Here is a 14246-nt window from a genome sequence, read left to right on the forward strand (position 1 = left end):
TATTTGATGCTACACCCGGTGATAATCACTAGTGTCTAATATCATAACACGTGGCAATTCTTTAGTTTTAATATATTTCTAAACCATGTTAACTTTATCTCTTTTACGGGGAATACGATGCTGCACCCGGTGATTTTCACCTAGTAGCTTTCTTCTTGACATGTGTCCTTTTTAATTTATTTTATAATTATATTTCTAAAACCCCATGAAGTATAACTAACCCGTAGTAAGAATCTTATCAATTAGGGAGCCTGGTTATATTAACCAGGTGTAGCATCGACATTGCCCTCTTTTACCATGTCCCTGTCAATAAAATATCTGATACAAAATTTTATTTCTTTCATTTGCTTCATTCTTTCATAAACGAGAATTGACACCTTCCTCTTTACTGCATATACCAAATTCTCATCCATATACAATTTCTCTGTGATTCTCGATCTCCATTCCAAGAACCATTCTGCAATGATAATTTATTTTATTTTAACTTTTTTAAAATTGTAACCTCATGAATTTTGGGATAATCTACTATATGTACGGATTGTTTGGAGTAAAACTTTCACCAAAAGTGCACAACCCAAAAGATTGCAAGAATGTAGAAAGAAATCACAGACAAAAAATGTAATGAACGAAGACTAGATTTATGTACAACCACCCACAACTGCTATATTCAAGGATGTAATTAGATGAACAAGGGATATCTTGAAAACCCAATAGGAATTTCTCTTTCGAGAGAATCAAAATTTCCGACACTTATATTTGGCCAGATTCCACTTTTGGTCTCCCTTGTTCCAAAGTAAACAAATTTCACCTCCAAGGTTAAATTTCAAACACATTTGGTCACATCCGTCACCTATCCGTTTACATCTAAGGGAAAACTACTTTGGGACCCAAAGTGAAATTTAAAATTGTTTTGGAGCTGGAAAAAAAATTGAAGTATTGTTTATAATTAATTTTTTTTAATAATATTTAGTATAATAAAAAAGAAAATATTTAATTTTCACAAATAAAATACAAAAAATTAATATTATTTATTTTCTTTTTATTGTACTAAATACTATTAAAAAAATTAATTATAAATAATACCTCAAATTTTTTTAATTATTTTTCCAGCTTCAAAAGAATTTTAAATTTCACTTTTGGTCCCAAAAAAAATATATAACTAAAATTTCATTTTAACTAATAATTTGTCCGTTAATCACTTCTTTTGTTTGTGAGGAGGACAGTATTTCCTGGTATTAACATATCAACTTCCCATTACCTTCATCCCAGAAGATATTACAATATCGTGAAAAATACAGTTTTCATTCCTTAAGTTTGCACTGATTTAATATTTGACCCCTCATATTCATAAAATTTACACTTGGTCCCTCGTGTTTCAAAAGTTAAGCATTTTTAGTCCTTTCTGTTAGTCTTGTTTTTTTTTTTAGTACTAACAGAATCAAGTGTGTGCTAATAACTGCCTTAACTATCAGACTAACAGTAAATTGATGGAAATAATAAAAAAATGTTAAATTATTAAAACATAAGGTACCAAATGTGTTTTTTTTAAATATGAGGAACTAAATGTGAAATCGGTGCATGTGTGAACACTATAATTTTCCCTTACAATATCAGTCAACATAACCCACAATAATAATTAAGTAATTAACACTTTCTAAGAACATGCGGTGCACAAGAAGTCAATGAGATGGCTTAGTGGTTGGGATGCCATTATTTTAGTACAATATAAAATTGAACGATGACTTTATGCCAACTAGCAGAACACTTGACTTTGGTATTTTAACCAAGGTTAATTGTATGGTTAGTCAGTTAGCATGGTCTGAAACAAGGGAGGGAAAAAAGACCAAAGAAGCCTCACTTCTCAGTTCTCACCCATTTTTTATTTGCTCAAACGTCATCTCTCTCTCTCTCTCTCTCTCTCTCTCTCTCTCTCTCTCTCTCTCTCTCTCTCTCACACACATTCTCAAGAAAACAATGGCGGGTGAAGCTGTGCTAGGAGCTTTCGTTCAAGTTCTACTGCAAAATTTGATCGCAATTTCGGTGGAGCAAATTAACCACGTTAGATATTACAAGAAACAGTTGAAAAAACTGAAGGATTGTGTCTCAATGATTCAGAGTTTCTTGAACGATGCGGAGAAGAAGCAAGTCACGGATGAAACTGTCAAACTCTGGTTAAGGAAGCTTGAAGGTGTGGCTTTTGATGCCGATAATCTTTTGGATGAGCTCAACTACCAACATCTCTCAAAGAAACTTCACACCGAATACATAATCGGGAAAAAGGTACGAGACTTCATCCCACACTCCATTAATCATCTGAAAATGGCACTTAGAATCAGGGATATCAATAAAAACATGGAAGATATTAATCACGAGGCGAGCAACTATGGCCTTCAGAAGGCAGTGATCGGTGCATATACTCCGGTTGATGGATCAGGTCCATCTGCAGTGCGTCTAGAAACTGATTCATTCAGTATTGATCCAATTTTTCTTGGAAGAGAAAATGATGTGTCTAAAATTGTGAAGATGATGACTAGAGTTCCAAATGATCAAGTATTCTCTATCCTTCCAATTGTCGGTATGGGCGGACTCGGAAAATCGACGGTAGCTAGACAAGTATTTGGTCATGAGGAGATAAGGAATCGTTTTGCTAAGCGTTTTTGGGTGTATGTTTCTAAAAATTTTGATGTCATGAGTCTTTTCAAAAAGATTCTTACATCATTAGCCGGAACAAACGCCGAACTTGGAAATAAACAAGCTGTTTTGGAAGAGCTTCAAAAATATTTGGGAACTGAAAGATTTCTAATTGTCCTCGACGATGTTTGGAATGACAATCAAGAAATATGGGATGATTTTATTAATCCCCTGAGAAGAATTAGTTCTTCTACAGGAAATGGCATCATTGTTACTACGCGACGTGAACAAGTTGCTTCACTGGTGACAACGCTTCCTATTCATCAACTAAATAACTTGTTAGACGATGAGTGTTGGTCCATAATCAAAGCAAAAGCCGTTGGAGAAGGATCTATTATTCCATCAGAACTTGAGACCATTGGAGTACAAATTGCAAAAAGATGTCGAGGTTTGCCATTGGCGGCCAAAGTGGTTGCAGGATTGTTGCGTGGAAAGTCGATGGATGGGTGGGTCTCTATTCAAAAGAATTGGCTCTTAGATTTAACAGATGAAAATTCAATTTCTAAGATTTTAAAACTGAGTTTTGATCATTTATCGTCACCATCACTCAAAAAGTGTTTTGCATATTGTTCGATATTTCCTAAAGGGTTTAACATGGAAAGGAAAAAATTAGTTGAACTTTGGATGGCAGAGGGCTTTCTTCACGGAACTGATATGGAGATTGTGGGCAACCATTTCTTTAATCTGCTTTTACAAAACTCCTTGTTATTACAAGTTGTGGGGAGAAATGACTATTATGGCGATATAACATATTATAACATGCACGATCTTGTGCATGATCTAGCATCGTCTATTTTAATTTCAAGTGTGCAAGTTCGGTACAAGTGTCTGCAATCTAGTGAGTGTGAATCGCATGATATCCTGAATGAACAAGCAAGTTATCTGCGTTCGTTACTGTCCAATGATAAAATATGTGTTCGCATGTTCTCGGAGTTCAAATCCTTGCACGTTTTAATTCTTATGGGAAATTGTGTTGAAGAGTTGCCAACTTCAATAGGAGTGCTAATACATTTGAGATGTCTTGATATTTCCGACACAAAAACTAAATGTTTCCCAAACTCAATTAGTGAACTCTATCAATTGCAGACATTAAGAGCAAGTGATGTTTTGGAGACACTGCCAAACACAATGAAAAACTTGATTAGTTTGAGACATCTTCACATTCCTAAAATAGAATTGCCTCCAGAGATGGGAAGATTAACTTCTCTTCGTACTCTACCATACTTTGGAGTGAGCAATGAAAAGGGTTGTGGAATTGGTGAGCTCGGGAGCTTGAAGAATCTAGAAGGGGAACTCAAGATTTATAATCTTGAAAAAGTGCATGACAAAGAAGAGGCTAAGAGAGCAGATTTATTACAAAAGTCAAACATAGTCAAGTTAAAGCTTGTGTGGAGTAGTGGAAATAGAGAAGGTGAAAATGGCGATGAAAGTGTGTTGGAAGGCCTCCAACCCCATGCAAATCTAAAAAGCTTAAAGATTTGCCAATACAGAGGACAAAGTTTCCCATCATGGTGTTCAAAGATGTCGGGGCTTAATAATTTGATAGAGATAAGACTTCAACATTGCCCAGAATGTGAACAAGTTCCAATGTTGGGGCACTTGCCACATCTAAAGAATCTTTATTTGTTTAGCCTGAAGAATGTGCAATCCATAAGTTTGTCGTTCTACGGAATCGACAATTGTAGTACATCAGGTAATACAATTACTGTGTTTCCGGCACTTGAAAGGCTCGAGTTGGTAGAAATGTGGAAGCTAACAGAGTGGTCAGAAGCAATGCTGATGCCAAATGCAACCGAAAATCAACGACTGTCGCAAGTACTACTCGTGGTATTTCCTCGTCTTAAATACTTGACTGTCATGGATTGCAGGCAATTGAAGAGTGCTCCGAGTCATTTTCCATGCCTTCAAGAATTGGAGATTTCTCAAGTGCACAGTGAATTACCTTTGGCGAGTATATGTGGAATCAAATTAATCACACTTACAAAACTCAAGATTCAAGCAATTGAAGGACTCGTGTGTCTCCCGGATTGGCTATTTTGCAACAATCAAAATCTCTCGCAGTTGAATATAAGTGATTGTCACAACTTAACGCATCTAGTTCCGTGCTTGGGAGGTGGAGGAACTGCTCTGAGGGACTTGGTGATATGGGATTGTCCGGAATTGAGAGAATTACCGGATGATTTACACAATCTCCATGCTCTTGAGATATTGAGTATACACGATTGTCCAAATCTCAGAGAATTACCAGATGATCTACACAACCTCAATGCTCTTGAGATATTGAGGATTTCGAAGTGCCCGGAACTAAAGACAATACCATATCCACACGATCAACAATTATTATTAGGTTTGAGCCGCCTTCGTGAACTGAGTATTACTGAATGCCAAAGATTGACCAATTTGGCAAGTGAGATGATAGAGTCATGTGCGCCTTCCCTCGAGAAGTTGGAATTGCCTCAACTGACGGTGAATATGGAACTGGTGACCGGGAGTTTGCAAAGAATGTCTCGTCTCAAGTGGTTGACAATTGGGGATGTAATGATGAGGATTACTCGTAAATATGGGAACGACGAGTGGCGGATATTGAATTCGAGTACTTGTTCTGAGTCAATTTCAGTTGTCGACGCCATCTTGAAAGAATCAACTAAATCTCTTTGTAGATTAGTGTTGTACGGGACAGAGCAAAATCAGGATCTACCGGAACAAGTTCAACATCTCAATGCGGTTTCTGAGCTATTGTTAATTGGTTTAGGAGATATGGAAGAATTGCCTGAATGGTTTGGGAACAACAACTTGTCGTCTGTGAAGAGATTATGTCTATCTCACTGCAAGATTTTCCGCCGTCTGCCGTCTAAAGAAGCCATGCTACGTATCACCAACTTAGAGATCTGCGAATGTCCGCTGTTAAATGTAAAGAAGGTACCGGATGGAGACGACGGTGATTCCGAATGGCCCAAGATCTCCCATATCCCCTACGTAGCTGTGGATGATCGAATAGTAATTACAACTAGTGCTCACTAAAATGTATGTATACTGACTTGTATTTCTTTTCTTTTGTTATTTTCTTTTTGTTCCAGTCTCCAATTTTCTTTCTTTTTTATTTTTATTTTTTTTATTTTTATTTTTTATGTGGTTGAGTTGTTGATACAATAGAATTTGATTGGATCAAACACTTCGGAGAAACTTAATAGAATGCAATGGATAGAAAACATACTAGTTGGTGAGTGGTGATAAACTGATAATAGGTATTTTGGCTTTTCCATATGTAATAGTTGGGATGATTACAGTTTTGGTTCATATACTTGCCACCTAAAATGATTTTTGTCCTCAAAAATTTCCTACCACGTATTTAGCCCTCAAACTTAACAATTTTAGTTGGCCGTCAAATTTTCTGTTAAGTTGGATAGAATTTTATGCAACGTGTTTTAAAAAAAAAAATTAATGACTTCTTCCTATCTATCTTTATGGTGCTTCACTCATTGAACAATGAACAACATATATTAGAGACAATCAACTCAGACTCAAGGGTTTTATGTCGTTCTTCAGGTGTTTGCTGAAATGCGTAGCATGGGAGAGATGTTGGAGAATGTGAAGAAGTTCTATCAAATCGATGTGGTGTTGAAATTTTTTGGACAAGTTGAATTGGTCGATGAATGCATGGGTGGAAGATTTACATTCTTAAAAAAAAATATTCTCCAGTCATTTATATTTTTATTATTTAGTCTACAGTACGAATTATCAAACTTTATTCATACAATATGGATTTGAAATAACACTTCAAAATATTACCTAGAGCAACTTCAATGCTAAACATCAAAATTGAATTATCAAATATTCATTTGATAATTAAGATAATATTTTAATATCCATTTACAGTATATCTACTCCAACCATGGTTATCAAAATTAATAATCAATTGGAAGTTTTTTAGTGGTTTTTATTTGTAATTGTAATTCCCATTGGAGCTGCTCATACCATAAAGTTTTACAAATTTTGGATGAATAACCAATGTTTATGATGTTTTTTAAGTATCACGTAAACTAAGCTGAGGGTTGATCCGGCTGAAACCCCTTCGACGATCAAGTCAGGTGTGTGGATAATAAAAGTCGTAGAGAGAATACGAGCAGTTGTACGGTTCGAATCTTGAACGCACCTTAACAAATGAATTGTAATAATTATTTATGCCGAGTTGGTTGGGCTGAAGTTACTTGATTGTAATTGTCGGGACCAAACCTTATTTGAAGGTGATTGAGCCTTAATTATAGTGTTCTTCAATATTAGGCTTGTGATCCAGTAGTTAAAGAAATTGTAATTCCATTGGCTTGGCCCAAACTAGGCATTGATGAATTGAATTGTAATTTTTTTCTCTATAAGCTAATTATTAGAAACAAAAAACAATTGTTTAAACAAAATAATTAGGCTTATAAAGAAGTGTTGTTTTAAGTTCTTCTATAAGCTAACTATTGAAAACAAAAAAGAACAATTGTTTAAACAAAATAATTAGGCTTACAAAAGAAGTGTTGTTTTAAATTCTTCTATTTTTGGATGAATGATTTCATAAAAAAATATTTTATAAATTAAGACAATAATTTATCTGATTATCGTAAGTTAGATTCTCTGATTATCATATTTGATTATTTTTTTAATATTTTATAGTTAATTTTTAGGAATTTTTATGCAAAAGTCCCCAACCAAGCATGTTTATTATTCTACGTATAGGGGACATATCTCTTTCACCAATAAGCCCATCCCTTTAATATTTATTATAACTAAAGGAAACATTCATGTATATCCCAATATTACCCTCAATCATTTATACCCAATTCTTAATTGTAATCCAAATTAATCAATTTTGTCCATAAAAGTTCAATTTTGACCACAAAAATTCAATTTTGACTTTTTTTTGGAGTATAATTTAATATGCTCCAATTTCATCCTTAACTTAATTTAATCTCAATTTGACCCCAAATTTCACAAATTATTAAATTTTGACCCAAAAATTTTTTTTTTTCAAAAAAATTTTTTTTTTCAAAAACTTTTTTTTGCCGCCGGATTCCGGCGTTGACCGGCGGTCAACGCCGGTCTCCGGCGTTGACTTTTTAAACTTTTTTTTTTTTTTTTTTTTTTTTTTTCTTCCGGATTTTTTTCCGGATTCCGGCGTTGACCGGCGGTCAACGCCGGTCTCCGGCGTTGACTTTTTTTTTTTTTTTTCTTTTCTTTTCTTCCGGATTTTTTCGCCGGTTTCCGGCGGTCACTTTCTTTAGTGTTTTTTTAAGTTTTTTTTTTTTTGTTTGGTTTGTTTTGTTTTTCCACGCCCGCCGCTACACGTTGACCGTAATTGTGCTGTCACTGACAGTAATTTAGCGTAATTATACTGTCAATGATAGTTAATTAACGTAATTGTACTGCCGTTGACATTACATTTATGTAATTGTGCTGCCGTTGACAGTAAATTAATGCAATATTATATTTTTTTATTTATTATTATTTTTTTTTATTTTTTTTGATTTGTTGACAAGTCAACGTAATTATATTACTGTCGTTGACAGTAAAATAACTGTAAACACAATAATATTACTGTCAACAACATCAATATTATTATTTTTTTGGGGTGTTTGTTTTGTTCGAGTTATTCACGAAGTAACGTAATAATATTACTGTCTACTATTGTAATATTACTGTTGCTATAGTAATATTACTGTCACTCACAGTAATATTAATTCTTTTGGTTTTTTTTATTTTGTTTACATTTGTTGAACGGACAACATAGTAATATTACTTTATTATACAATAATAATGAATTTTGTTGTGTTAATATTAATGTGCTAGAGATTAATATAGCAATATCAATGTGTTAAACTATAGTTTAGTTAATTTTACTGTGTTTAACAGTAATATAGTTAATATTACTGTCATTCACAGCAATATTGCTGTTTAAACGGAAAAAAAAGTTACAGAAAAAAAAAAAAAAAAAAAAAAAAAAAAAAAATTTAAAAAGTCAACGCCGGAATCCGGAAAAAAAATCCGGAAGAAAAAAAAAAAAAAAAATTAAAAAAAAAAAAAAATTAAAAAGTCAACGCCGGAGACCGGCGTTGACCGCCGGTCAACGCCGGAAAAAAAAAAAAAAAAAAAAAAAAAAAAAAAAAAAAAAATTAAAAGTCAACGCCGGAATCCGGCGGGAAAAAAAAGTTTTTGAAAAAAAAAAAATTTGTGAAAAAAAAAAAGTTTTGGGTCAAAATTGAATAATTTGTGAAAGTTGGGGTCAAATTGAAGTTAAAGTAAGTTAATGATGAAATTGGAGCATATTAAAGTAAGAGGGGTTATTTTAGTCCTTTACATAAATCTGGACCATGTGTGGACTTATTGGTAAAGGAGAATATTGTCTGGATCTCTTTATGAATAAGTTCCCACTGATGGGCTTATTTGTAATATGCCCTAATTTTTATGTTAATATTGAATTGTTTATTGTTAAGATATTATTTATTCCGACACGTTTACTAATTTTGTATAAATAGCAGATCTTATGAAAGTTTTACTTATGATTTTTCACTAATTATTCTAAGACAATAATTTAGACACTTAAAGAAGCGTTTTATTCAAATTTAACGGTTTTTGGATGAAAATTTTAAGATAAAATTTTAAGATAAATTACTTTAAACATGTCTGATATAAACTTTTTTTAGTGAATTACGTGTAATTAGATATCTTGGTTGTGTTGCATTACCTTAAACCATTTAAAATTAGGAGGAAGACTTAAAAAAAACATTATTTCATTTTGTTTTTTACTATTTGTCCACAGTTACAAGTTTTACTTATCAAATTCTACTCACATCACTTTGATTTAAAGTTACACATAAATATAATATTTACCCTAAAAATTTACAATGATTGAACGAATAGCTACTTTTTATGATTTCTCTTTTAAGAATGGTTAAATTATAATTTTCTCTCTATAACACTAAAACGGCCATCTATTTAAAAACAAATATTTAGATTGAGCAATTTAGGACATATAAATATAATTGTTGTGTCTAAAATTCTATATTATTGGATGAATGATTTAAGAATGGTCGATTTTATAATTTAAGAAAGTTAATTTCTACAGTTATCTTAAGTTGAGTTTTTTTGTTATGATATTCGGAAGAACGATTCATATGCACATACTTCCGTTGCTTATAATTTTTCATCAAGTATTTTAAAACAACGATTTCAAAATGTAAAGGAGCGTAGTGTTCAGATTTAATTTTTTTATGAATGAATTAAGAGAAATTAATTATTTAAGTTAAGACATTATTGTGTTGCATTATCCAATCCAAAACTATTTAAAATTTGGTTAATTATTTTTCAGATAACTAGTTCATTTACATTATTACTAATTTTTTCCACAAATAAGAGAGTGGCATATTAAATATTTATGTGCAACATCCATATTTTTTTCAATTCGTTCATTGCTTTATGCAATATCTTCATTTACCCTAATATTATCTTCATTTATATTACCTGTTTCTTTTTTTTTTTTCATCGACTTCTGTTGTTAAAATTGTAATGCCACAAAAAATAGTAAGTCGGTTCTTTTCTCTTTTTCTTTTTCCTCAGTATATAGACATATGTGTATTAAGTTTTATTTCTAAAATATATACTTACAGTATAAATGTAATTAATGAAATTTTTACATTTTGATTTTGAACATCTTTATTAACTTCGTGTGTATATATTTTTAGGGAAATGGCAAATAGGCCCATGAATAGGGATGATCATGGGGCGGGTTTGGGGTGGGTTTTGCATTTCCCGCCCCTGCTTCGTTAAAAAACCCGTTCAACCTGCACCCGCACCGTTCCGCAATGGGTATAAATTTTACCAATCCGTACCCACTCCATGGAAAACCCGCGGGTACCCGTCCCACCAAAAAACCCATAAAGTTAAAGAAAATGGTAAAATAAATAAATAAATAATATATATATATATATATATATATATATATATATATATATATATATATATATATATATATATATATATATATATATATATATATATATATATATATATGGGGCGGGTCTACGGGGCGGGTATATATAAACCCGCATCCACCTCAAACCCGTTTTAGTGGCAAAAATTAGAATCCGTACCCGTCCCATTTAGTTGCGGGGCGGACATTACCAGGAAATTTCAGGGCGGGTACTTGTGGGTCGGGTAAAAATTGTCATCCCCTTTCCGTGACAAGGGACTTAAATGCACATAGGTCCAGACAAATAACAGTCTCGCAAATAAATTCATCCCCATGTTTTTTGTCTAAAATATCCCTCATAATATAATTTGGGCACTTTACAAATAAGCCCAACACTGGGTAAGTTATTCATAAAGGAGTTCAGACACAAAACTCTCTTACAAAAAAGTTCACACATAATCTAAGGTTTTGTAAAAGACTAAAATAGCCACTCACATTTTAATATGCTCCATTTTCATCATTTAATTTAATTTAACCTTAATTTGACCCAAAATTTTACAAATTATTCAATTTTGACCCTAAAACGCAATTTTGAGTACAATTTCGCCCGTCACCGCCGGTCTATGGCCCTGACTTTTTTTTTTCTTCCTGATTATTCGCTAGTTTCCGGCGTTGACTTTTTCAATTTGAATTTTTTTTAATATTTTTTTTCTTTAACATCCTTTTGCCCCCGTTTAAACAACAATATTGTTGTGGTTGATAGTAATATTAACTATATTACTGTTAAGCACAGTAATATTAACTTTACTATTGTTTAACACAATAATATTGCTATATTAATCTCAAGCATAGTAACACAACAAAAACCATTATTATTGTGTAAGAAAGTAATATTAATATGTTGATCGTTCAACAAATGTAAACATGACAAAAAATCAAAAGAATTAATATTGATGTGGTTGACAGTAATATTACTGTAACAACAATAGCATTACCGTCAACCACAATAATATTATTGTCTTTACAGTAATATTACTATAGTAGAAAGTAATATTATTACATTACTCCTTCAACAACTCAAACAAAAAAAAAAAAAAAAACAATAATAATGATGTGGTTGACAGTAATATTATTGTCTTTACAGTTATTTTACTGTCAACGACAGTAATATAATTACGTTAACTTCTCAACAAATCAAAAAAAAAAAAAAAAAAGCCACGCAAATAATAATACTGTCGCTGACTCTAATTGTTCTGTTAACAACAGTACATTAATGTAATTACTGACGTTGATTTTTTCCAGTCGGTCAACCGCCGGTCTCTGACGTTGATTGTTTTTTTAACTTTTTTTTTTCTCTCTAAATTACTGTGTGAACAACAAAATTATTGTCTGAGACAATAATATTGAATGTCAAAACAGTAAATTACTGATTTTACTATCACAAACAGTAATATTACTGCATGAGACAGTAATATTACAGTCGAAGATACCAAAATTGCAGGTCAAGACGATAAAATTAATTAATACAGTAAAATTGTTGTCTTTGACAGTAATATTACTATTCAGACAGTTAAAATATTGTCGGTAAAATTATTTGTTGAAGATAGTAATATTGCATGCCAAGACACTAATATTGGTTAAAATAATTTTTTTGAAGAAAAAAAAATCAAAACGCCGGAGACCGACGTTCGTGGTCAAAATTGGGATCAATATTGGAATAAGGGTCGAAATTTGTTAATTGGTGAAATTTGGCTAAATTGGGGTGTAACTATGAAATTGGAGTTGAATTAGGGTTTCAAGGAATTGAGGTAATTTTTGTATATATAAAAGGGTTTTCCTTATTTTTAATAAATTTGAGTGATGTGGATTTATTTGCATGAGAAAAGTTAGATGTCCATTTTTTAATTAAGTGCTCTTGTTATCAACCTATTTGCCATTTACCCATATTTTTATTATCATTTAATTACCTGTATTTATTTTGCGCTTTTGTTTTTAATATTTGTCAATACAGCGCAATGTGCAACGCACGGGGCATAATACTAGTATATATTATTTATAAGTGTATTTTTCAGGGAAAAACATAGATTTTTTCGTAACTAATTTTGGATATTAGATCGTTTCGGAAATTCCAACTTTTTTTTTTTTTACATAATTCCAATTCCAATCCAAAAAAATCGAACAAGTTCGGAAATCATAATTTCAGAAGTCGGTATGAAAAAAGGTTGTTCCAAAATCGGAACTTTTCGTATCGGAACCGACGGAAATTGGAAGTTCCGTTCCAACTTGCACCCCTAATTATGTATGAAGACGTAATATTTATTGCCCGCATGGGTATATCTCAACTGGTTTTGGGGGTGGTAAGTTGGACCAAGGACCTAGGATTGATTCCCGACAGCCTCAGTGCGGGAATTTCAATTCCAATGAGGGTTGGTTCCTAGTGGGCACCAGGTCCGGGTCCACTACCTTAACGGGCCGTTGAGTCACCATGAATTTACATCCGTCCAACAAATACTTGTCGGACCAAGGGATGGAGGCCCTCGGGCTAGGAATTTCGCCTTGTAGTGTTTTGATAACTAATTTAGCAAAAATATTCCTATTTTTCAACGAACTTTTTAATCATTCAAAAAATATTTCGCTTAATCCCACTTTGCACCCTTGAAATGGAGTATTTTGCCACTTTGCACCCTTGAAAAATAATAATAGCACTTTGAACCCTCAAAAAATAATAAATCATTCACAATACACCCTGAATTGAATAATAAATGCTAATTCATTTTCTTTTGTTTTTTTTTTCGGGTTGGAAAATAAAAAAATTCGAGCGCACAAATGGCGAAAAAATAAAAATAACACCGGATAATTGAAAAAAAGTACATTTGCATACAAAATAAAATCAAAGAAACTTTTATCACTTAATTATTCGATTGATAAATCTTTTATTATAACTAGTAATTCACCCGTGCAATGCACGGGGATTAATTACAAATGAAATTAAATGAAGATAATTTATCTCTTGATCTTGATGCATAGTTGAAAGATATGAAGTACAATTAAATATTACATAGATAAATATGCAACTCACAAAACTTAAAACTAATAACATCATTTATATCAAATGACACAAATATTTCCTGTAATGCAATTGACACGTGAATCGTATGCGGAATAACTAACTTTAGTAATGAACTTGATAGCAGATAATTCAAGCAAAATAACATGTAGGTTTATTATCATTAACCACGTCGAATCGTGATGCCGCTACTTAAACAAAAATTACAACTCTTGCACAATCGCTAACACTAACATTAGTAACCATAATTCTAATGTTAATACTAATACTAATACTAATATTAATACATAATGTTAATGTTAATGCTGATGGTAGTGTTAATGCTAACACTAATACTAATACTAATATAACACTAATAGTAACACTAAGACTAACACTATAATACTAAGACTAATATTAATACTAAAACTAATACCAACACTAAGGGGGTGTTTGCAAATACTTTTGCAAACAACTTATGAGCTTTTATTGCCTCATAATCTATTTTTTGGTGTTTGTGACACAAACTTCTACTTTTGTTTCTCTAAAAATAAGCTATTT

The 14246-nt window shown here is 32.2% G+C and overlaps 1 protein-coding gene across 1 annotated transcript; it reads left to right on the plus strand.

Moving 5' to 3' along the window:
• Positions 1–1901: 1901 nt before the first annotated feature.
• Positions 1902–5712, plus strand: LOC105961494 (putative disease resistance protein RGA3). Its single transcript, XM_012985725.2, has one exon. The coding sequence runs from the start codon at positions 1975–1977 to the stop codon at positions 5710–5712; it is 3738 nt and encodes a 1245-aa protein (XP_012841179.2). The 5' UTR covers positions 1902–1974.
• The last annotated feature ends 8534 nt before the right edge of the window (positions 5713–14246 follow it).

This window comes from Erythranthe guttata, chromosome 3, assembly GCF_056151865.1.
Source record: "Erythranthe guttata isolate IM_541 chromosome 3, IM_541, whole genome shotgun sequence".
Classification (NCBI taxonomy): domain Eukaryota; kingdom Viridiplantae; phylum Streptophyta; class Magnoliopsida; order Lamiales; family Phrymaceae; genus Erythranthe; species Erythranthe guttata.